The 25,721-nt window shown below is 34.1% G+C and overlaps 1 protein-coding gene across 1 annotated transcript in view; it reads left to right on the top strand.

The window, feature by feature from the left end:
* The first annotated feature begins 3,148 nt into the window (after positions 1-3,148).
* The window catches only part of FSIP2 (fibrous sheath interacting protein 2), a 58,692-nt gene continuing 36,119 nt past the window's right edge, over positions 3,149-25,721 (top strand). Inside the window, exons 1-13 of the mRNA XM_004674846.1 lie at positions 3,149-3,247; positions 3,622-3,747; positions 6,855-7,016; positions 7,682-7,771; positions 8,991-9,130; positions 9,447-9,588; positions 10,342-10,452; positions 13,239-13,365; positions 15,473-15,538; positions 18,532-18,641; positions 20,550-20,672; positions 21,940-22,000; positions 23,322-23,379. Coding sequence (XP_004674903.1) covers positions 3,149-3,247; positions 3,622-3,747; positions 6,855-7,016; positions 7,682-7,771; positions 8,991-9,130; positions 9,447-9,588; positions 10,342-10,452; positions 13,239-13,365; positions 15,473-15,538; positions 18,532-18,641; positions 20,550-20,672; positions 21,940-22,000; positions 23,322-23,379 — 1,415 coding nt within the window. The remainder of the gene's footprint in view (positions 3,248-3,621; positions 3,748-6,854; positions 7,017-7,681; positions 7,772-8,990; positions 9,131-9,446; positions 9,589-10,341; positions 10,453-13,238; positions 13,366-15,472; positions 15,539-18,531; positions 18,642-20,549; positions 20,673-21,939; positions 22,001-23,321; positions 23,380-25,721) is intronic.

Genomic DNA, 25,721 nt, shown 5'->3' with positions numbered 1-25,721 from the left:
TATTTTTTTAATTTTTAAAGTTTTTAAAAATATAATCGTTGTCTCATCCTTCTTTGTACATTGTATGGTTCCCCGATGAAATCCCCACCACAATTCCTCTTGAACCACCACCACAGTCCCTTGTGATCTTACCACCCCTGTCCTGCTGCTTTTCCTTCCTCCTCCCCTACAGAATGACTCTGATCTACAGTTGCCCGATGATTTGGATTTTTACTTTATTCTAGTTGCTTTAGTTTCTGATTCCTTTTTTGTTTTCTCTACACTGCTCCAAGTGAGACCATTCAATCTTTTTTTTTTTTTTCCTTTCTACTTATTTCACTAAGCATCAGGGTTGATTTATTTTTGAGGCTTCTTGCCTTGGTTTGCAGATGCCTACTATCTCTGTGTTCACATGGTTTTCCCACCATGCCTGTCGGTTCCAATCTCCTTTCTCATTAGGAAACTAGTCATATCAGATCAGGGAACCCCCTTGTGACCTTATTTAATAGGATCATATTCTAAGGTACTGGGGGATATGACTTCAACATATGAATTTTCAGTGGACACCAGTCAGTCACAATTCCAAACTCCCAGAGAGAATGCATGTGTTTATCATAACCCACCTGTTTTTTACAAACAGGGTAGGCACAATGAAATGTTATCAATTTGCAAATAGTTCAATTACAAAGTTCCCAGATGCCATCCAAAAGAGAACTTTGCAAGCAGGCTTTTCTAAAAGATGTCTCAGATCTATTATATTAACACTTGTATATAAAGTTCAAAGTTATTTTAAATTTGTGATATATTTTAGACTGTATATATATTTATTATGATTACTAAATTTGCTTTGATTTTTTAAAGGAAACAGTAATTATAATATTTTGCAAGTTAGTCCATAATACAAAGCTTGCCACTATTTACCTTTTATGCATTCCCTGAGCTTATATAATTTTTAAAATAACAAAATTATCCAGTATATTAGCAAAAAGTCAGCAAAGATCTCAAAAAGAGATCCTATCATAGCACACCAGATATACTGTGACCCAAATTAATAAAGTAGATTTACAAGAGATAGGTAGTTACCTTACTTACAGAGGAATTAAGGTTGATAAACAGCTGACTTAAGTTTAAAAATTGTCCTAGATCATCTATATATGCCCAGTGTAATCAAAGATTTTTAATTACGAAAGAGGAAGCAAGGGTCTGCACTTGATTTTAGCCCAAAAGCTAAAAAATGATGGAAGCAAGAGTCTGAATTAGAGGATTTGAAGATGTTAGAAGATGGATTTGAAGTGGAGGAAAATGTCAACTTTAGAAGCCAGAAAGAACAAGGACACAGACTATCCCATAGTCCAGAAGAACATAGCCTTGCCAACATTTTGATTTTGCTCAATGAGGCTGACTGCTGGCCTTGATTATTGTATATTAAAAACTTCAAGTTGTTTTAAACCATAAATTTATGGTATCTGTTATAGCAGCAATGGGAAACTAATATAGGGGCTGTGTCACTTAGGCTGTTGTGTAATTTGTTTTAGCCCTGGGAGCAACTGGAGGCTTAATATAAGGAAAAGGAAAGGATAATTTTGTTATTTTAAAAATTATATAAGCTCAGGGAATGCATAAAAGGAATGCACTTCAAAGATCAATTCAATAAAAGATAGGTTTCTGGGGAAAATGGTGGCAATGAGATATAAAGTTGTTGGTAATGACACAATTTTTAAAAAAAGATGGGTAATCCTCAGGACTCAGAGTTTGCAAACTGAAGGTGGGATAAAGGGAAGTACCTGAGAATGTTTCTCAATTTCCGTCTTGGATAGATACTAATAATTTCCATTGAGATGGGAAAACAGGAAGAAAAATAAGTCCTTTGTGTTGATGAAAAGGAGGTGTGAGTGTTTATATTTGAATCTCATTCAGTCTCATTGAATTTGACATGATTCTGAACATCCAGGGGAAGAGTTGTCAGTGAATTATATCCCAATACTATATTTCAAATTTAAGAGCTCTAAGCATGAGTGGCATGGAAACAGAAAGAGTAAATTTAAGTATAGAGTATATCAATTAAGAAACTGCCTCTGGGACCACTGTGTAATGATGATCACTCTTTTTTAATCATTTGGAAAGAAAAAAAAAAGAATTACCAAAAAAGCTTTTATAAAAACTAAATGTGATGAGTATATATGAAATATTCATACTAAATAAGTTTTTATACTAAACAAATAAATGTGGTAAGTTCTTATACTAAATAAGTATAGTACACTATCTGAAGTTAGTAAATCTTCAGAGAACTATTAAAAGGCCCCCAAATAACAGAATAGTGGACAAAAGAATCAGACTTAATCTCAATTTCCAACAAATCAGATCTAGTTTCTGCCCTCAAAAAGTCTAGTTAGCGTCTTGAAGGCAGTGGTAACACATACATACATACATACATATATACATATCCTGGACAATTTATCCTAGATAAAATGGTCCTGCCTCATCCTCAGTGGCCAGTTTACTAATTGGCATAAAGGGACCGGGTACTTTGTAAATTTCAGCAGGCTGGTTGGCAGGAAGAAAAAGACATAGGATAAAGTAAGGAAGGCAGAGAAGAGGGTGTGGAAGAGATATAATGAATACGGGGAAGAAACAGGATCCTGGAGGAAGGGCTGGAACCAAACTACTGACATAAGGAAGCCAATGTAAGTTATGTAGAACTTGCAGCAAAAAGAGGTCGCAGGAGTCTGGGGATGGGGTGTGTCCACAGTATCTGTAAGGATGCCAGGTGCGTCAGGACGCTGGCCCTAGATGGGAGGTACAATGGCATGGATAGACTTGGGAGGCCATGAAAAATCAGCTACCCACCAGCAAAGCTCTACACATTATGGTTTGGTTTATCTGAAAACATTGGTTTGAGAGAGAAAGTTAATTTAATGTGTGTCCCCCTCCCCCGACCAAGGCTTATTTCAGACTTCAGAGGCACTCACGCAGTGGACTTGAGGGAAGAACCCCCTGAGGGTACGGCCCTCCCAGGGGCCCCCCGCATTCGGAGCCTGGAATGTCCAGAGAGTGGGACCTCGAGAAAGTGTACTGGCCATTCCCGGTCCGGTCAGGACGGAGGGACCACCAGGAAGGGGTGCGAGGGAAGCTAGAGCGGCAGGCACAGTAGGCCGAGATCCAGGCCGCCATGGAGCTGTACCTCAGTGCTTGCTCCAAGGCTGCTAATGTTGCCGCCTCCAAGACAGCCACTAGTAGCATGGCCACCGACAACCAACAGTGTGGAGATGTGAGTGGTAGCAACGCTTACTCGCCTGTTTGGTCTTCTGCCAGATGTAGGCCTGCTGGGTTGGGGGTTGGGGGGCAGGGAGAAACACAGAAGCCGTCACGAGCTAGTAACCGTCGGGTTTCTGGCTCCCGGGAGCTGCGCAGCCGGTGGTGGTGGTGGCGGCGGCTGGGCTTATAAGCCGCGACTGCGTCTGTGGCGTTGCCCTAGAAGAACTGGTGCTTGGGAAACGGGAAATCTTTAGGGCTGTCCATTGGGGCAGGCCTCTTGAACTGACTGTATGAGTCTTAGGTCCCATGACTTCTAAGGAGCAGGTTGTCCTGAATTAAAGAGGAATAGCCCACAAGAAAAACAATTCTCCAAACTGTCCCTGACAGGGCGCACACAAAACCCACTTTCCAGGAGTCGGAGCAGCTCAACTGTTGGATCTTCCTCTTGGGGTGAAGCTGCCTGTGATCCCAGGAAGCAATACTCTATACTATACTACAAATTTAAGTGAAAAGGTAATTTTTTTTTTTTGATTTTGGTTATCTTTGCCTTTTGCTGTTGGCTGTTAATTTCAGGGGCTATATGATGCGTTTCCAAATTCCCACAAAGGAAATTGTCACTGTATGCACAGAGGAAGATAGTCAAGCATACATCTAACCTTGTACTGTTTAAGGATGTATACCAGCAACTCCATCTAGTATGGTTTGAACCAAACCATGGGCTAGAAACTTTACCTTAGTGGATCTGTATTCATTTCTAATTAATGGAAGCATATTCACTTTTAACTTCATATATACCAATTTAATGAGAACTTATTTACTTAGAGACATGTCTGATTGAAAGGTGGAAGTTTATTTTCCATTTGGGGTCTTTGATTACTACTCCACATGCTTTGTTCTCACTTGCATTTGCTTACCTTGCCAGCCAAATAAGACACCCTTTAAGCCTCTTCCCCAATCCACAAATGAGCCATTTTTAAGATTCTTTCTGAACTATCACAGTCCCCAGTTAGCTTATATTTACTGAGAATTGGCGTTACCCCTGGCTTGCATTTCACTCAACATTATAGTTTCAAATTCTAATTCGTAATTTAAATCATACTGGGTTACAGTGTGCACTTCCTTCAACCGTTTTCATGAAAATTTTAGTTCTCAGTATTACTCCTTCTGCTAAAATCTTCCCAGCCCCCAACTCTGTAACACTGATGAAGGTTCAGTATGGATCTTCTCAAGTGGTTGCTTTGACCAATTAACAAAAAAAAAATCTGAAATAAAGAATTCTAAGTGACCCCCTTTATCCTTCTAGTGTCTGTGATGTCATCAGAAGTAGGTTTCCTTGGTATTTTACGTTAATAAACATGATTTCTTAAATTGTTTCTGAAAAAAATTAACTACCTATTTAAAAATACATCTGTTCTATTAAAATAAAGCTAGCTAATAAAATGTCAGCTTCACACAATGACTGAATTACAGCCACACAAGCTTTCATAAAATGTGCTGAAACCTTCCATTACTTAATCACTCCTCTTTAGTACATACACATAGCCATATTTTTGTCTCTATATTACTTCACTTGTCAACTACCTTTTTTAGTTAATATGTACTTAAACTACATTTCTTATCGAAGTGACCTTGATTTACAACACTGTAGATGATTTAGAGTTATAGGTTCACACCTCTTCAGATATACATGCCACACCCACCATCAAAACACCCATAATCTCCCACCATAGTCCATTGTGAAATATTCATTTATATATATAAATATAAATATATAAATAGTCACCTTAGTGACTAAGGTTTGGTGCTTTCAACTACTCTCAAACTGTCTTCATTTAATTTTAATTAAACTGCACAATTTCTTTGAAGTGTCTTTGATTTTACATTATCTTTCTTTTTCTTTAAATACAACCCTTTGATAAAGTAATGCCTTATATTTACACATAGGTTTCTTTTGTTTAGTACTGTTTTGTTAAGTGAAATCATCTATTTGAAAACAGAAGGGTAACTCTGAATCAAATGAATGCATTCATTTAAAAAGTGTTCTTTGCTTATAGGTCAGTAGACCAGGCTGGGTCTCAAGAAACACATATCATCATGGCTAAAAGTCATTATCTAAAAGAAGGTGATGGTTAAATGTCAACATGAAAAGCCACTCTTTGACTTATGATTGCTTCCCTTACTGAGTACATGTGGTTTGTTTAGCTGGTATCCCCTAATGCAAGACATTGCTCTGTATGGTTCTTTTTCATGCCTTCTCAGGGAAGCATTGATAATTTAAGAATTCTACTTTTTGTTTTAGCTTCCTCAGAAGGGATTAAAATCTAGTCATAAGGAAAGTTGGAAATTTAGCAAAGATGCTTTTAAATGGAAAAGGAAATCTAACATCCTATCAGGTTTCTCCCATGTGGCCTCATATATGAAGCATCTGCCTATTAACCTTGGATGGTTGTACTTTTTAGGGGCTGACCCAGCTAGATTTATTGGTGTTTGCAGTCTTCTTGACATGATTATAGCCATACTAACACAGAGATCACAAGTTGGTACCTGCAGACACACTGGTACACAGTGTGTGAGGTCTTATAAATCGAATAAGATACCTGAAAACAGATAGGTGTTTTTAGTTTGTCATAACTCTGATATAGTCCAATTGCCAACTCCTGCTTTGACATTTAGATTAACCTCCTTTTGTTCTGACCAAGAAAACCTGAAAGCAATAATAATAATAATAATAATAATAGAATACAAAGGTACACTAGGACAATTTCTGTACACTAGGACAATTTCTGTACCTACTTCCAATCTTTCAGAGGTTTTCCTATAATCCACTATCACCATCCTGTTGTTGAAAAATTAACTAAGAAGCCACACTCCAAAAAATCATATGACTATTGCTATTTTATTCCTTTTGTATCTTATTTAGTACTGCATAAGGTTGTGTTTAGTCTTTATACATATGAAAAAGTCTCAGTTCCTGTTAATAACAGTTACAAATGGTTTTCAATGCCTTAGTTTTTTATATAGAACTTATTTTTTTCTAACTGCAATGCTGAGATTGTTGGTTAACCTAGATAAAGTTCCCAAATAAAATAACTTCCAAATCCACCATTTTTTAACACCTGAATTTTACTTCTATTTTTTGTTAAAGCTGTTTTTACAAGTCTAATTGAATTTTTATTTCCCTCTAATTTTCAAATTGTCAAGATTAAGTTGTCATTAATAACACCATTTTGTCCTTTGAATGAAGTATATTGAATGGGAGAGGAAATTGAGAATCTTACCATTAGCTTTGTACACTAAGCCAAATTTAACCCTATCCCCTTCATATTCTTGTCCTCCGCTTCTCTGATTCTGGTACAGTGACTGATGGAAATAGGGTGAGGAATGAAGTGAGAGAGTATGGCTTTTTAGGATAATTTAGGTCAATACAGAAAAGAGCTAAACATAAACAGGCAACATTGTTCTAGCCAAATCTCTCTGCTGCTTTTTATTTTTGCTTAAGTTATTCTTGGATGATTTATATTATATAAACATTCTAGACATTTCAATAGATGACATTTAAAATAGAAATTCACTAATTGTGCCTTTTTAATATTTTTAAACATGTTTTAATGTGTTTTCAGCTTTTTCGACCTTCTTATGATTTTAACCTGTCTGATCCTTACTGTCGACTTTTGGAAAACCAATATAAAAGTCTTCACGATCCACATTTAAGGTCATATTATAAACGTAAAGATATCCTGAGGAAATTAAAGAAAGGTGGCTACATCACCAGTAATAATAAAGTGGGTTGAATATTTCTTTTCAATCATTGAAAATTTCTTAAGACTTGATATAAACCTGCTCCTATACATCACTGGGGGCATGGATCACCACTAACTTGGTCATAAGTGATACTTGGTGGGAAGTTCTGTAACTCACTCAGTATTTAGATCAAAGAAAATAAGGCAATAGTTGTTTTGTAAATGAAGCTATTTCTTACTTCATCATTTTTCTTTATAATATCAAAATATTTACTAATTTGAGGACATAAAGATAATTTACTAACTGAACTAACTCTAGTTATACTTATCAAGGATTATGTCGCATACAGTTTTGAAATCTTGAGACAAGACAGAAACTGCAATGCAGAATCCTGAAAGACTGCATTCTTATTAGAGTTGAACATTACTATTAAATTAGTATTTTTAATATGTCAATTATATGTACTAAATTTATTATCATGCCCACAAATCATATCAATAAAGAGATGCTATTTGGATAGAAATTTCTCAGTGATGAACAAATGCAGATACACTACTTACAGAATCATTAACATTTTATTACTCTTGATATCAAAATGCCATCAAATTGCATGCTACTACTATTTTTTTTTCTTTAAAGTAATTGCTATGAATTTCAAGTATTTGCATTTATATATCTCTATGGTTTTTACTGTTTTGTTTTTTAGATTGTATGTACCTTGAGGGAACTGAATAAGTACAGGCAATATCTCACCAGTTTAAAATTAGACTTCGAAAGAAACTATATAAGAGAACAAGTAAGTTAAATACTTAAATTTGATTTCTTTATAAAGGGTTGGGGAAAAAGGTTTATTTGTATGTGAAGTATTATAATAATTTTTACATTTAATTTTGACAAACTAATGAAGTGATTTTCCAAGTAGAAATTTAGAGCAGAAGTAAACAATATTTTCAGGTTGCTGTGTTGGCTAATACATCTGGAATAGACAATATTTTGAGATTGTTATATGGGCCATGAAAGGAAAAGGGACCAGGTCATCTCTACAGATCAGTGGTAGCTGCCACAACTTAATAATTAAATTGCTGCTCACATGTTCCTTCAGTAGAAAGAGTCTATTGTTGAAATAAAATTCTTCAACTGGAACCCAAGGCAGCTTGAATAAGGGAAGAATGATATGAATAATTATAATATTCTACAGGTGAAATGTATATTATATTTCTGTACCCACATGCATGCAGCTATATTCACCCAATTAAAAAAAAATGTTCTTGAAGGTGAAGTAGAATGATTTAGTGTAGAGAATGTGGGTATAAATAGTGATAAACTTTCATTTTTGACTTAAATTTAGTGTGACTATGTGTGCAGTATAAGTACATGCATGTGCATTTATTTGTGAGTGATTCAAATTTTAATCAGGAGTGCTGAATAAAAATAATTATGTATATATGTGCCCTTACAAATTTATGTTCTAAAAGGTTCTATATTTTTGCTGTTTCCCTTTCTGTGCCTAGAATGTTTCCTTAACCTGTTCCATATTTTCATTTAATTTATTCAGAATGAGTAGAAAGGTAAAATAAAATATGTATCTTTTACTTTCAGATATAGAGCATTTTACTTTGGTTCAGTTATCCAGGTCTGTAATGGGTTTCAAATATATTTAAATAAAATTTAACAATTATTTATTTACAAATACACGAATTTTTCCTAAGTATAAAAGGGTAGATCAAAGGGAAATTTGATTTCTAAGAAATGTAAAAAACCTTTTTTCATTTATACACATGCAGATACACTCACATACACACTGCAGATCTTTAAAAAAGTTTTTTCAACATCAATGTGTTATAAAGTTGATGACAATGAAACCTTCCTGACAAACAGTGGGAATTCAACATTATTTGGTTACCTGCTCTCATTATCCCACACTTGACTTAAACTCACAGTTTCCAGGAACATATTAATGATATTAAGTGAGGACTTAAACATATAAATGATAAACACAATTTTTTCCTTGATAGAAAATGCTTTCAAAACAAGTAAATAAACTACAGGAAAATAATCAACTTCCCAGACGTTTTGATATTGCACAGTTCCAAAACTGGTTGTTACAGGAGAGTACCCAACCTATTAAAGACCAGGAACAATTAATAAGACACAGGTAAGATTGAAGTTAATGCATTTTTTAATGTATCAATTGTGGATCCAATTAGCTTGGAAATTTATGAGAAATCATTTAAGGTACTATATTTTTTAAAATCCCTAGACATTACTTCCACTGCTGCCCTCAATGTAGAAAGGCAGGGAGAGCAATTAGTATAGGAACCGGGAACAATAAGAAATTCCCCCTGGAGAAAATAGAGTCCCTAAGAATCCAATAATTAATTCGAACTAAGGTGAAGGAACAAAACAGCTGATGATGCCGTCATTAAGCGATACACCCAGCTCACTTGTATTTATTTTGAATTTTTACTTAGGTATTTGGATATGATAAGTAAGGAGTTAGAACACCTAGAGCGCACAGCAGAAGAGCAGCGTCTACTCCAGATGGACAGAGAAGAGAGACGACAGCGGGAACAGACAAGAAGAAAACTTAGTCTCCGTAGAAAAATGGAAGAGGTGAGAGAAATAATTTAAAACACTGAGAGAAAAACTGTACACAGTTGTTTCATTTATAAATAAGTTTATCTGTCATATACCTTGAATCACTTCAGATCTTTACACATATTAATCTTTCTTCAAAAATATAAAATGCAAGTTGTTACATAAATCATGAGGCTGAAGTCACAATGATACCATAAGCTGTATAGATAAGCCAATATTGCTCTTAAAGATATGCTTGCCAAAGTTACAAAACAATATATGTATATATTTTTTAAAAGATTTATTTATTTGTGCAAACAGAACTGGGGTATAGGCTAGAGGTACAGGGGCGGTGAGAGGACTCACCAGAGACAGAGTGGGGAGCCAAACAGGCGGATAGTGGAAGTACACTGCTGAGGGGAGCAGAGGACAGGTCAAGAGAGGTCTGCCTCGCCCTGTGGATCACCTCCCCAGCAGGCGGAGATCGAACTCATGTGGAAGTGGCTTTAGCTTCTTAGTGCTGTGCTTTAACCCACTGCGCCAACAGAGAGGGCCACCAAACATTATTTAATTCCTCCCTATCTCTTAGTGTGGAGAGGAAAACATTCTTTAATTTAGCTTTAGTAAAAGATTACCAAGATTGTACTTACAGGTTTTTCTTAGAAAGCCCATTCTAAAGCTAGGTATGACATTCATTATGCTTACTTAATTTTTGTTAGGCATTTAACTTATTCTAAGTTTATGGTATTTCTAAGCATCTATTGAACTAATTAACTTCATGCTTTCCAGGAATGGAAGTCAAAAGAGATGTTACTTCTGACAAGGATTGGAGAAGATGTTAAAAGAGAAGCTAGGATAGAGGAACAGCGACGCAAAAGCCGAGAAGAGAGTGACAGGAAGGTACAGTGACCTCTAACCTGGACTGTTTGAAAAAAACATTTGTTAGCCTTGGTTTTTGAAAGATGAAGCTTTCTGTGAGATAATGATTGGCCAGTTACTATACATATATGTATATACATGGGAATGACATACTTTATATAAAACTAGAAGTTATGAAAAAATGCTGTATATTAATAATACTATATTCATAGTATAATATAATGGTGTCCTATTAGTTGATATAAAACCTTTGACTTCATCTCACATTAAACTATACTGATAGGATTTATAGTGAAAAATTACATATTAAGTTTTTCTTATAATCAGAATTCCTACAAAAATGTTCTCAATTTTTTCCTACCAGTTAAAATTTTTTCTAAAGAGAAATATTTTTCCCCCTAAGGTCAAAATTTTACAAAATTTTACATTTGCATCCATTTGTAGTAAGTAAGTGGTAGATTTCATGTGTTTTATAGCTGGATAGTATAACACATCTTTGGAATTACATTATATACTATAAGATAAGAAATATATATATTTATTTATTTTTTTAAAATATAGGATTTCTCCCCTCAAATATAGTTTTCCTGCCTCTCAATTTCCGCACATTCTACACCACAATCCTCCACAATTCCCTTCTCCCTCCCCTTCTCTATTCCACTCTTATCTACCCATTAGCTTTTAAAGCAACTTTTTAAGTATGTAATATTTTATGATTTAGAGTATAAGTCAGTATAAAGAAGAAAACAGTTGTAATCCCAGCACCACACTCTTCCTTCCTGGTTCATACATGTATACACACACATAATATTTTATAAATGTATGTATCAGAATAAATAAATAAACATCATGCTAATATACCTCACAGACTCCTTTCAGATTTTTCTTCAATTTAATAAAATTGACTACTGCATGATGGTAAAATTTTCTAATATTGTAAATAATCACTTTAGGTAGATTATTGTTGACAAACCTAAATGTTTAAGTGTAAGATTTACATAAGTAGGTTATATCAGTATATATGGGTATATTATAATTTTTATTATTGGAAATTGAAATATATGGTAATCTATTCTTTTTTTTAAGTAACATTGCTTTATAACATTAAATTTCAAGTATTCATCAGCAAGGGTCATCAAGTGCATAAGCCACAATGTAAGACCAAATTTAACCTGCACATTATCACTGCCCCCTAACACTCTGGTAACCACTAATTCAAATTTTGGTCCAACAGTTTAATTGTTTTATTTATTTGGTTTACCAAATGAGTGAAATAATACTGTTTTTCTGTCTACTTTGATTAAGTATAATTTTATTAAGTATAATCCTCTAGGTCCATCCATTTGCATCCATTTGTGGTAAGTAAGTGGTAGATTTCATGTGTTTTATAGCTGGATAGTATAACACATCTTTGGAATTACATTATATACTATAAGATAAGAAATATATATATATATATAGGTATATATATAGATATATATACAGTATTAAATATACTGCACTACACTATATTACATTGCATTCAACATCTTTAAGAAGCAGCGATAGTGAACATAACTATCAATTTTTTCCCCCTCTTGCTCTCTGAAAACTTTAAGCTGCTTTATGTTGTCCCACATCTCACTGATATTCTTTTCATTTTACAATTATTTTCCTTTCATTGTTTCCTTTAAAAACATTGTTCCTAAACATGGAAGCAGCCCAAATGCCCAAAAGTAGATGACTGGATTAGAAAGATGTGGTACATATATACAATGGAATATTACTCAGCAACCAAAAAGAGAAACACAAGTCTTTTGCAGCAACTTGGATGGAGCTGGAAAAGATCATGCTTAGTGAGATAAGCCAGAAAGAGAAAGAAAAATAGTGGATGGTTTCACGCATAGCAGGAGTATAATGGACCAGGCGAGAAAATAACAAAAATAATGAACAACCATATACCAGAGACATTCTGTGGGGGTGGAGTGGGGAATGGGATCAAAAATGCACGGGATTATGGTGGTGGCACAGGGGTGATTTGGTGATGGGAAACCCGCGGGGATTACAATCGAGATGGAAAAAAATAATGTGCAAAATGATGTAAAAATAAACTTTGTAATAAAAAAAAAACGTTGTTCCTGAATAGACATTAGTCTTTTTTTCTGCAGTGCCTATTGTAATGTTAAAAAATTTGTCCTGATTACTTTTATATCTTCCATGTCTCTTCTGTGCCTCATAATTACATGAGATGCAGTTACATTTTTTTCCCCCTAAGCCTTTAGGATAACATTTTCTTTCACATTTTTGGTAGTTTTGCCATACTCATATATTGATCAATTCTCCTGTTGGAAACTTTAGTGAAAGCTCTTAGGCTCTTTCTCTGTGATGTTGTCTTTCTCTTGGTATATGCAGAATCAGTATTAGCCTAGAGATTAGCAAAGGGAAGCCGCATTTCATGTGTTATGTTGTTACTTAAATTTGGCCAAGTCAGCTAGGAATTCTCCGGTTGAAGATGGCTGTATTATAAATTACCTAAACCAAGCTGGAGAGCTGCATATTAAGTAATCCTCTCTGATATAAAACTGGAGAAATTCCCCAAAGTTATGAAATGAAATAAATTGCAGTTAAGTGTTAAATTTAATCTTCATGCTTAACCTCAAATATAATTTATCACTTACCAGCCTCTCAAATTTGTATTCAGTATCATCTTAAAAGTCTTAAGACAGTACTAGCTATCCATTTCATATGGTTGGGCACATTTTAATATTTATTTTATATTCCTAAACAACAAATTGCTGTTAACCAATATATTTTCTTTAAACTTTTAGAAACAAGCTCTTCTAGAGAAAAAAATGGCTTATCATTTACAAAAAATGCAAGGAAATGGCTTTAAAAAAGAAGAGACAGAAAAAGCTGCATTTGATCACAGAGGACAAGATGGTGCATATCCTGGATGTGAGAACATTTAAAAGATGATGTATCTGTGTAGAAAGTGCTTTTCTATGTATTTTTTAAGGTGCATTTGTGGAATTCTGTTTGATTAGACTTCCTACTTGCTTTTGTACCAGGCACAGTTCTCAGAATTTCACTGTTACAGTTCAAGTTGAAAAGTAGACACATATGTAAAATTTTAAATGACTACAATAAAGTTATCATGTGATTTAGCAGACAGTTTTACCTAAACAATAGTTTTAACAAACTTCCTCTATTTAAAATGTTGTTTCTACTACTGAATCTTGAAAAAATAATTTGTATCTAAGATAATTATTATTGTATACCAACTGGGTTTCAAAAAAATAGCTAATTTCAGAATAAAACATGTGGAAGAACACAAGGTTAAAGGTAGAAAAGCAAGTAAAGAAGAAAAAATAAGAAAATACAGAAAGTTTAAAGGAGGAACACCAAGTCACTATTTCGCTATGCTCAGTCTCTATCAGATTCCTTTAATTTATTGCATTATAAATTTATAGTGGTGTTTATTCAATAATACTAATTAAAATTTTATGAAAAGAATACAAAATTGTAGATTATTTCAGTTATCTATGACTACATAGTATCAGTAAAGAATGTGGTCATTTTCTGTGTATTTATTACCCTAGCATCATATCAATCCCACCTGTAGGTGAGACCACCTCATGTCACTTTAGTACATTAATAACTAAAATTCATTGTATATTTTTACCTACCTCAAATCCATTTATATACTGGCACCTAGTTACACTAAAATATTTATTATCATGTTTTCTTCTCTTGGCCCAAGACTTAAAGGTCCCCCATTACCTCCTAAATGAAGTTTGGACTTCTTAGGCGACTATTCACCACATCTTCCCTAACTTTAGACTTCATTTCATGCCACCTCATTGAAGAAAGTAGCCATAACCTAAGGATGACAGACTGTAAAGCCAAACATCTAAGGTCTGAATTCACTTTTACCTATTTCAGTCACAGTTTTGTGATTGGAAAACAAAATTAATATTTTTAAATAATTCCTATAGAGAACAAAAGCTCTTACCCATAGTAAACAATCAATTTATTTTATTAGTCCAGTCAAATGAGCAAACTGATGATTCCTAAAACAAAAATTATTTTCCCTTATCCTGTGCCTCTATGTCAGTTTTCTCAGCTTGAAAGGATGTACTTCTGTCTACACCTATCCAAATTCTACAGTTTTACAAGTTCCATATATGAAATAATCTCTCTTAAAAATCATAATTGAAAATCCTTCTTTACATGCCCTATAATACTTTGTAGCATCTTATTTATTACATACTTCCACTGTTTTTTTTTTTAAGATTTATTTATTTATTCATACAGAACTGGGGTACAGGCCAGAGGCTCAGGGGCGGTGAGAGGCTTCACCAGATACAGAGCGGGGAGCAGAACAGGCAGATCGACGAAGTACACTGCTGAGGGGAGCAGCGGGTGGGTCAGGAGAGGTCTGCCACGCCATGTGGTCACCTCCAGGGCAGGCGGGAATCGAACTCATGAGGAAGCAGCTTTAGATTCTCAGTGCTGTGCTCCAACCCGCTGTGCCACCAGGGAGGGCCTACTTCCACTGTTTTAATTATCAGTAGCATTGTAATTTCTACCTTTGTGTTTCACAGAGCACCTAATGCTTGGGAGGAATGGGTATTTGTAAAACATCTTGAAATATAGAAATTATTCCAAAATGCTAATGGTATAATTTGGTAGATATACATACAAAGTGCTATAACAGATACAATAAATATAGAATAATATATATTATATTTATTTATAATTTGCATGCATTTACATAATGTATAATAATATAAATGGATATACTATCAAAAGTGTATACACTACATGTATGCCTGAAGGAAATTCTATCCCTCCTAGCATCTATCTTTTAACTTGAAAAGATACCATTTCTAGGGTAGTTATAGTCCCTCCCATTCTATAGCTCTCTATTTTCTACAATACCTGTTCACAATCCCATATATAAATTACCATTTCCTCTTGAAAACTGAAAATATATTCTATCGAGGGTACTTTTTGTCATCACTAATATTAAACATAAACTGCTTTATTATACTTCTTTAAGCTTCTCCAAAGAAGAAAAAGAAGATACATGATGATGGAAATTTACTTTATGATGACCAGAAACCAAGTAAAGAAATATATGGTAATTAAATTTATTGATAAGAAATACTAAATAGTAAATTGGGAAAATACTGAACTTTGTTATACTGATAAATCCTGTTTTTTACTATCAAATGACTGATTTAGAATGATTTTTTTCCCAATAATGAGTCAGCCTCTCTTTCAGAAGTTGATATCTAGTTAATGGGCATTTTGAGCTTACTGTTATGTCGTCATTTAAGAAAAAAAAGTAAATGAAAATCATATTGATGTTAAATGGAACAGTACATGAAACGGCAAACTGCAAGCTACTTTGTAATATTTACAATGATTTTAGAAAACGCTGAAATGGATCATAAATTAAGTACATTAACTCCAAATCCATCATGAGGCCTATCAAAACACCATTTTATTTATCTAATACTTTGTCATTGTACATTGTCTTTTAGAGTTTACTGGATTAGACCAGGAATCCAAATAACCATATAAAGCACTACCATAAATGTAAGACCATTCAAAATTAAACAGTTTATACATACCACCTCTCATTTTAAATTTCCAGGTGAAAAATTAAAATATAAAAGTTAGATATTTGTCCTTCAAAGTTAAAATATTAAAAATGTCCAAAAACTTTCTTCCACTGTGATTTGACTAGTCTCAAGACTCAGAAACATGGAAAGAGAAAAGTTTGTCTTAACTGATCATCCTTCACCTGCAAGACCTCTGCAATTGAGTTAATTCACTATTAAGTTTCATGGGCTCCATTTTTAAAAGGGTCTTTATAACATATCAAAGAGTTACTAACACTCATAAAATTGTGATGACATTACCCTGTATCTACTCCATGTAGACAATAAAACTAGAGTCTCAATTTTTAAAGCATTATTTAAGGTAGAGCAATCTTTCAAACTCTAGTGTTTAATGAATCCTAAAGCAGTCTTACTGATATCAAAAAAATCTCAGTGGTCTTGGAGGTAAGGATGGTAAATAGAAAATGTCATTTTAAGCCTTGCAGGAAATTGTGTATCTTGGAAATTGCCCAGAGACTAGATCTATAAATGTAACTAAGCATAGTGGGAGACACATTCCATTAAAAAATGAATTCCGGCCTTCCCTGGTGGCGCAGCAGGTTAAAGCATAGCACTGAGAATCTAGAGCTGCTTCCGCATGAGTTCGATTCCCGCCTGCCCCGGAGGTGACCACATGGTGTGGCAGACCTCTCTTGGCCCGCCTGCTGCTCCCCTCAGCAGTGTTCTTCGTCGATCTGTCTGTTCTGCTCCCCACTCTGTCTCTGGTGAAGCCTCTCAACACCCCTGCGCCTCTGGCCTGCACCCCAGTTCTGTATGCACAAATAAATCTTTAAAAAAAAAATGAATTCCAAAACCATATTGATACATATTTTGGCCAGGGGACAGTGTTATATCTGCTCCCCAATCTGACTGGCATGTGATGATTTCTATATGATCTGTGAATTAAAAAAAAAAAAATGTTTAATGGTGACATCACAAGATATTATGTATTATTAGAAGAACCACTCTTTCTCGTTCATCATAATCAAAATAGTTTCTCTTTAATCATTGATTCCTGAGTATAAACTCTATACTGTGTCACACAGACACAGCCTTTACATTCGGATGGGAAGTTTGCCCCAAATTTTGTAGCTAGCAACTCTCCAAGCAGCATTCACAGCCTTGAATTCCCTATAAGCTCTGTTTATGATCTTGTTTCAGTATGTAACTACATATCCAAATTATTTAATAGTTAATGACATTTTTAATATCTGTTCATAAAAGTGTTATTTGTAGTTTGTTTTTCAAGAACTAGACATTGGCTTATAAGTTTTTTTTTAATTTATTGTCATGTATTTTTATAATGCCTCTTTTTTATTATTATTAGTACTATCATTATTATTATCATTTTATCTGTAGACCCTTTTGTGCCTTTTATTTTCCTAATGTTGGAAATTGGTGTCATCTAATCAGTCTAGCTTATCACTTTTATTGAACCCAATGAGCCAGATAATTCATTTTATATCTTGTTATATTTCTCTGGTTTTCAGTTTGATATTCATTATTTAGTTTCTTCTCCCTGCTAAGTGTTAACAAGGAAGTAGAAGAATTGAACACTCACTTATTGCTAAATTGTATGTCAAAAATAGAACTACTTAGGAAAATAGCTTCTTCAAAGTTAAACATATATATTCCATACAACACAGTCATTCACAGATAATTACCAATAGACTTACCCAATAAAAATTAAAAATTTTGTCTCCAGAAAGACTTGTGTATGAAAGCTTATAAAATATTATTCATAAGTGGCTTACACTGGACACAACCCATGTAATAGGTGAGTGGATTAAAAATAAATGACATCCATAGAATGAGTATTTCTCAAAAATAAAAATGAACAAATTAGTAAAACATACAAGAAGCCAGGTCAAAGAATAATACATACAATATTATTTCATCCATATATAAATCTAAAAATTCACAGTAAACTTGTGTGAGAAATATAGAGCACTGTTGTCAAAGGATGGAATTAAAATGTTTTACATAGATGAGAGAGATGAGAAAACGTTCAAGAGTTTGGGAAATAATTTTTCAACTTCATTGATACTTTCATAATTGAGACACATAAAAATTTATAAAACCGGGCTCTCCCTGGTGGCACTATGCACCACATTATGAAGCTCTATGAAGCCACAGCAGCACAAGTTCAATCCCTGGCCAGGGAGCTGACCCACATGGCATGGTAGCCCTCTTCTGACCCACCCGCTGCTATCCTCAGCAGTGTACTTCATCCATCTGCCTGTTCTGCTTCCCAGTCTGTCTCTGGTGAATCCTCTCACCCACCAAATCTCTGGCCTGTACTCCAGTTCTGTAAGCATAAATAAATAAATCTTTTTAAAAAATTTATAAAACCACCCAATTTAAAAAATAAAGTTTATTGTATTTCAGTTATACTCACTATTTCAATAAGTTGATTTTAAAATCATGATATCTGCTTTTCATTTACTTTTAGGGTCTACAGTCAATGGCATTTATCGATCTCGAAGTAGTTTAAAGAATATTGCTAGAGCAAACTCAATTGTTAATCACTTAAATATACAAGATAATGATACTGAACAAAAGGTATAAAATTATATCTCAAACTTTGGATGGTGTTTATTAAAGGATCTAGTTAACTTTCACATCTAAGAACTATGTCCTTCACTAGTATGATATTAATTGGTTAAGGTTATTAGGATCTCTTCATGAGACCCAACTCCTTTGCCTAAAAATGCTGAACTCATTAGGCAATTTAGCAGACTCTAACCCCCAACAAATATTTAACAATCATAACCATAACAAATGCAAATATTTATTAAACATTTACTGTTGGTCAAGCCCTAGAGTTATCCAGGAGACAAGAAAAAGAAGAAAACTGGGTTACATCAGTTACAAATATGAATAACACACAATTACTCCTCTTGAGGTTTCTCTGTCTATTGGGGAAGATCAACACAGATGGGAAGGCTTGTATTAAGTTGGATTATTGTGTCCTGAAACAAATTAAATGACTAAATATTTTAGACCTAATATTAAATAAATTACTATGTCATTAAACAAAATATGGAATAATGGAAAATGAACAAGTTTGTGCATTGTTACAAATTAAATTCATTTTTGAACTAGTTAAATTTAAAAACTTAAAAGGTCTTTTGAAGTATCCTAGAAAGTTGGTAATACATTTTGTGCTTAGGACAATTTTCATGACAGGGCTTACATGGGAAAGGGTGGGTAACTATTAATTTGATTAATTGAAACTACCCTTTAGAAGTGGAGTTACTAATCATTTTTTTTTCTTTTAATGTGTGAAAAAGAGAGATGGAATGAATACTAAAAAAATTAGTGATGATAGAGGTAAGATAAGGAAAAGGATTCATAGCTCTTATTATTTTTATGTATATAATTATGGTTTCATCATAGTTTTTCAAGTTCTTTGTTTAACTTAACTATACAAATTACAGTCACTTTAAAATATAAAATATATTATAAACTTGTTTATGAATATTTATGTAATGCTTAAACCCATTTATTTGAATGATTGATTAATGAGTATAACTTTTGCCAAATAAGGGAGAGTTAGGGTCCCTGCTGTACCTGTTTATAAATGAAAGGCAGAGTAAGTTACAGGCACACAGTCATTCAGTAGAACCTGGGCAGAAAACTGTCACCAGGTAGGTTCCCATAGTCATGTCACCCTTTCCCACAAAATATTTCCTGTTTTCTACCTCTTCTTTAAGTATAATATACAATGGTTAATTTTTTCTGTAGCTTGATAGATTGCTGTAAAATGGTAAAAACATTCTTATTCATATTTTACATACTTACACAGAAAATTACTAAATAACGGAGGCAACTTAAAATGCAATACAAAATCAAGTTCATCATCATCTTGTTTTTTCTATCTTCACTCAGGCACAAGAAGCCTCCTCTTTCTTATATTTTACATCCCACAAATTGCTTCTTTCTGTCTAATCTGGCTCTTACATTTCTCTTCCTTCTCCTCTTTTCCATCCCTACAATTCTAGCTCTTGTTACCTCCATCCTTGACCATTCCAATAACTTCCTCCAGCCTCTTCTTATTCCTTTTAATCCTTCATCCCTAAACCATACCTAACAGCAATTATCCTAAAACACAATTTTTGGCTCTTCCTTTATTTAAACTGCAATTAGTATTTCATTGAGTATTAAATGAAATGCAAATAGTTAATTCTGGCATTGGATTCTGTTTAGTTAGAGGGATTAATCTGGCATAATATTACATAAATTAAGATCACAAATTAAGGTTTCAAGAGTTGTTTTTGAAGGTAATGGTGAGCCACTGGAAATTTGGACATAGTAAACATCCAAAAAAGATCTTATTATTCTTGGATATACCTTAAATAAATCACTGTTATAAATTAGTGATTGGGGCAGTTCAACAGGAAGAACAATAAATTAATTATATTCATTAACAATCACCATTGTTACAGATAAAGTATCTTTTATTTAAAGGAATTTCTTATTTCTGTATGCATTACAGAAGTCGCAGCACAAAATGTAACAACAACTCATATTTCACCCACAAGAAATTTTCACAGATCTTCACAATCTTATTTGGATCCTCCAAAAGATGAGGTATGTAATATTTCTTTTGTACCATATTTCTTTTGCCTCATTCTTTTGCAAATGAATTATTGAAGTATAATCTTATGATCATCATTGGTATAAAGAAATTCATTTATGATGTGACCATACAAAATAGTTGGATTCTCTGAAATTCATCATATTTTAATAGATTCATATCCCTAGATATGAAGTCTTCTTACATAGTTAAAACTATAGCATGGTGTTTCCCAGTGCACCTCAACCTTCAAAGGAAGAAACAAATTCACTTTACTCTGACTAATACTGATGGATTGCTCAAAGACAGTCATACTATCTTCCCTCTTACCCTTTTACCAGTAATGTTGGAAAGTCACAAGCAAAGATTACATTTTCTTCCAGTTATGGCTAGACACTGCTAACAATGCTTTTTTTTTTTTAACTGAACATCTGATTTATTTTGAGGAATTTGGAGTTTCAGTATGCACAAAAGCAGAAGATATTTTCATGACCATCCTTCAATAATATCCTTAAGTGTTGAGTTGTTTTTTTTTTTAAAGATTTATTTATGCATACAGAACTGGAGTACAGGTCAGAGGTGCAGGGGTGGTGAGAGGATTCACCAGAGAAAGAGTGGGAAGCAGAACAGGCAGATCAACTGAAGTACACTACTGAGGGGTGCAGTGGGCAGGTCAGGAGAGGTCTGTGTGCCATGTGGGTCACCTCCAGGGCAGGTGTGGAACTCATGCTGAAGTACTTTAGCTTCTTAGCTCTGTGCTTTAACCCACTGCACCACCACGGAGGGTCCAAGTTGAGTTTTTAATGAACCTTCCCAGGGAGAAACATTGCACATATGGTACTGAATTTTTTTTACAGAAAAAAAAAAGAGCATCCTCAAGTGTGTCCTCTTACAGGAAGGGGAGACACAGGAAGACTGTGCATTATGATTTTTCCCAGAGTCAGCATATGTCTCTTCTTATTACTTATCCTATAGCATATCCTCTTACTATAACAAATGTTGGATATGAGTTTAACCATATGCTGAGTCCCACAAAACCTTGCAAACCACCAAATGTTTGGGCGGTCCTTTTATATAACTACAAGCTTTTGAATTCTATGAATAATATATATATAATATAAACACTGTAGGATGGTGTATTGCATAAAGACATTGATATTTAAGAGAATTCTCAAAATCTTAGATTTCTGTATTTTGCAATATATATAAATAACAGTTGACCTTAAAATCTTGGAGAAAACAATCCTTTTTTTTTTTGTTGTTGTTGCTTGAATTATGTAGGAGACAAATGGTGATTGGAATGAAAAGTCAAACAAGAAATCAAGCTACATCTGTGAAACAGGTAAGCACCAGTAATAGCTATTGAGTAAATCATGCAATCTATTTATTATGCTCCAGCTTCATGCCAGGTATGGTGCTAAATATTAAGTAAAAAACCCATAGTTCTTACCCAGGGCTGATGTAAGATAGTGAGGAGATAATCATGTCAATAACCACAAACTTATATGAAAAAATTACGATGCAGAAAATAGAGATAGGCAGGGAATATGGATTAAACAATGCCTACATCTACCTAGGGGCTATACTTGAGCATAAAGTAGGTGAGGTATTTCTCATTTAATTTTGGGACAATCAATACCTTTAAAGTGAAGTACTCTCATTGGATACTATTACTGAACATTAAATGTTAACCAGATGTTCTAGTTCCTTGGTTGGCTTTATGCTTAATATTTTTTCTACATTACCATTTGCTACCATTTTTATAAATAAATATTTTTACAAATAGGACCTCAAACACATTATTGGTACCTGTTGGTTTATAGGAAGAAACAAAAATTAACATTTAAACTTAACTTTGAACTGGCTCTTATTATTAACATTACTTTCTGTAACCAAGTTATTCTTTTTGTCCAAATGTTTAATATTTATTCACTTGTATATTTTCATAATACACACCACTCTGATATTTCTACATAGATATTGTACATAAATACACTTGCATCTGGAATATTTACTAAAATCCAGAAATGAAATCTTGCTAGATTACATACAAAGCAAGTTTGAAAATAATTCATTAGGAAGAGATTAAGAACAAATCAGTAAATAAAGTTATCATAATAATAATATATTCAACAAATGCTTTATTACTAATGAAGTGCTAACAATATAGTAGTAAATTTATGTCACAGTGCAAAAGTGTAAATATTTAATTATGATGTAGAGTAATGAGTTTTACAGGAAAACAGTATGTTGTAGATTATTTATTTAGAGAAGTTTCAAGGAAGGCTTTCTAGAGGAGCTAACAAAAACTGAGGGAGACCTAAAAAATGAGAAGATAAAAGAGTGGACAGGGTGTTTCAAACAAGGAAATAGCAAAATCAAAGGCCCATGGAAATGGAAAACACAATACCTTTAGGAAAATAATAAATTATTCTGTATCTCTGGACCATAAAATACATATGGAAGATTACGCCAATACACCTGGAGGGCAAGGTATGAACAACAGGAGGTATATTACATTTTAGGTCTTGCTAAAGATTTTGAATCTCATTGTGAAGAGACAGTGACAGCAGAGAATAAACATCTGCTCTAAGGTATTAATGATAGTTTTACAAGTCATTCAGGTAGAACAAACTAATTATAATTTTCCTTCGGTGATATAGAATCTCAGACTCAGACCACAGCCCAGGGTATTTTTCCTTCTCGTGCTTTCTCAAATACGTAAGTATCTAAGAAAATGAGTGTGTAATTATCAATTAATATTTAAACAATTATCTTAATGTGATTCCAAAGCAAATTATTATATGAAACTCTCCTTGTCTTGTAGTTCTACTGGCTTTCATGAAAATTTGACCTTTTGTAATCTCTTAGTGTTAAGATTAAATTATACAGTAGACAAAGGAGATGTCCTTTCTCATCCTCTTCCTCCTCTATTTCTTTGTCCCCACTGGATTTTATACTTGCCTTGAATTTAGAAAGTTTATGCCACTTTCAAAAGTGTCCTACATCACCTCTCCTCTTCAGGTAGTTTTCCACATTCTGAACTTGCCTCTTTGCTTTTTTTCCCATTGAAACATCGACCACTTCTTAGTTTAATGGCAGTTTACTGTATTAATGACCTAGTTATTCCTTTTTTAAAGGACATCTACAATGAAATCCAAAACAAAACAAAAAAATTTTTTAAAGATTTATTTATTTATTCATACAGAACTGGGGTACAGGCCAGAGGCTGTACCCCAGTCAGGGGTGGCAAGAGGCTTCACCAGAGACAGAGTGGGGAGCAGAACAGGCAGATCAACGAAGTACACTGCTGAGGGGAGCAGCGGCGGATCAGAAAAGGTCTGCCGCGCCCTGTGGTCACCTCCGGGGCAGGCAGGGATCGAACTCATGTGGAAGTGGCTTTCGATTTCTTAGTGCTGCTCTTTAACCCACTGCGCCACCAGGATGGGCCACAAAAAAATTTTAATTATGGAAATTTCAGGGCTTTGGAGAAGAATTTTTGACAGCATGAAAGCTTTCCTTTTTAAAAAGAATGTTATTTATGCATACAAAAATTGGGGTGAGATGCAGGGGTGAGACGATTCACCACAGACACAGTGGGAAACAGAATAGGGAAAATCATTAAAATACACTGCAGAGGGGAGTAGTGGGAAGGTGAGACAGGAGAGGTCTGCTACACGCTACACCATGAGGGTTAGCTCCTTCTGGGAGGATCAACTCATGCTGCAGTGGCTGTGGATAGTTTCATAGTGCTGAGACATAATAGCTTCATAGTGCTGAGACATAACCACTCATGCCACCAGAGAGGCCCTTGAAGGCTTTTTATTCTTCAAATCTTGGTTTCACCTATCCTATTGATATTTATGTATTCTTTTCTCAACTTGAGATTAAGAAGAAAAGCTATAATTTGGACCCAAACTTATCATTTTCTGAAAATACATGGTTGCAAATCAAGGTTAATAGACTTTAAAAATAGAAACCTGATACCTATGAAAATTTTTAGGTAAAGTAGTTGTATAAATTTGAGTTATGTGGTGCTAACATATTCAAATAAAGCTTCATTAGAAGTGACAGATATCACTTGTCTGATTTAGTGATGATTCGTAGACCACAAAGTACTCTAACAAATTTATGCCTCTTGATTCCCCGCTCCTGGCTACCCCAAATTACAAAAGTACAGTCACTTGAATCTTTCAACTAAAAATCTCAGCTCAGCTAAAATGACTTAACTCCCTGAATGACTTGGGACTTCTCCACCTCTCTTTTCAAAATTACTTTTGAATAAACAGGGGAGGAAAGAACACAAGGGACTGTGGTGATGATGTATGGGTGAATTGGTGGTGGGAATTTTATGAGGACTACATCTGAGAGGAGACAGCAAACACTGTACAAAGAAGAAGGCATGATGTAAAATATATATAAAATAAAATATTTGACTCAAATTATTTTCAGTTATACCTACTCAACCTAACTTCACATTATAAGAAAACCAAAATATAGTAACCACCACTTTCTGGTCCAGCTCTACCCACAATAGACATGTCACACCCCTCTTGTTCTGCTTTAATGCCAATATTTCTTAAGTCTTCACTATGGAAAAATCAGTATACACTAACATCTTCTTTCTATAGCTCACTACCCTCAAGTGATCAGTTTTATTTAATGATTATGCATAAGACATATATAGAAAGCTTCTAAATCAGACATGGAAATTTTGGGCGAAGATATCAAAAACAAAAGCAAATATCATAGCAGTGGGGGTAAACATATTTCAAAAATTAAGCATTTTACATAGACAACATGTACATTTGTACTGTGGCAAAGAGTGAAGAAGGCAAGAAGCCTGCTGCCTGCCAACTATAGTTACAAATTTGTACTTCGATAGTGGAGGGGGTCCAGTGGCCAAATTATGTAAGTGTTAGATAACTGACAACAACATGTAGGACAAAACAAAGCCAGAAAAACTAGGAACAACTTCAAAAATCCTACCACTTATCTTCACAGTCTTCATTTTGGATTAGAGAGTAGCTCACATTTGCATTTTTAAATCTTTATTTTCTTAC

The sequence above is a fragment of the Condylura cristata genome, unplaced genomic scaffold (assembly GCF_000260355.1).
Source record: "Condylura cristata isolate star-nosed mole 26May11 unplaced genomic scaffold, ConCri1.0 scaffold00002, whole genome shotgun sequence".
Lineage (NCBI taxonomy): Eukaryota > Metazoa > Chordata > Mammalia > Eulipotyphla > Talpidae > Condylura > Condylura cristata.
The sequence above is the reverse complement of the archived record's forward strand: the minus strand, read 5'-3'. Positions and strand labels throughout refer to the sequence as shown.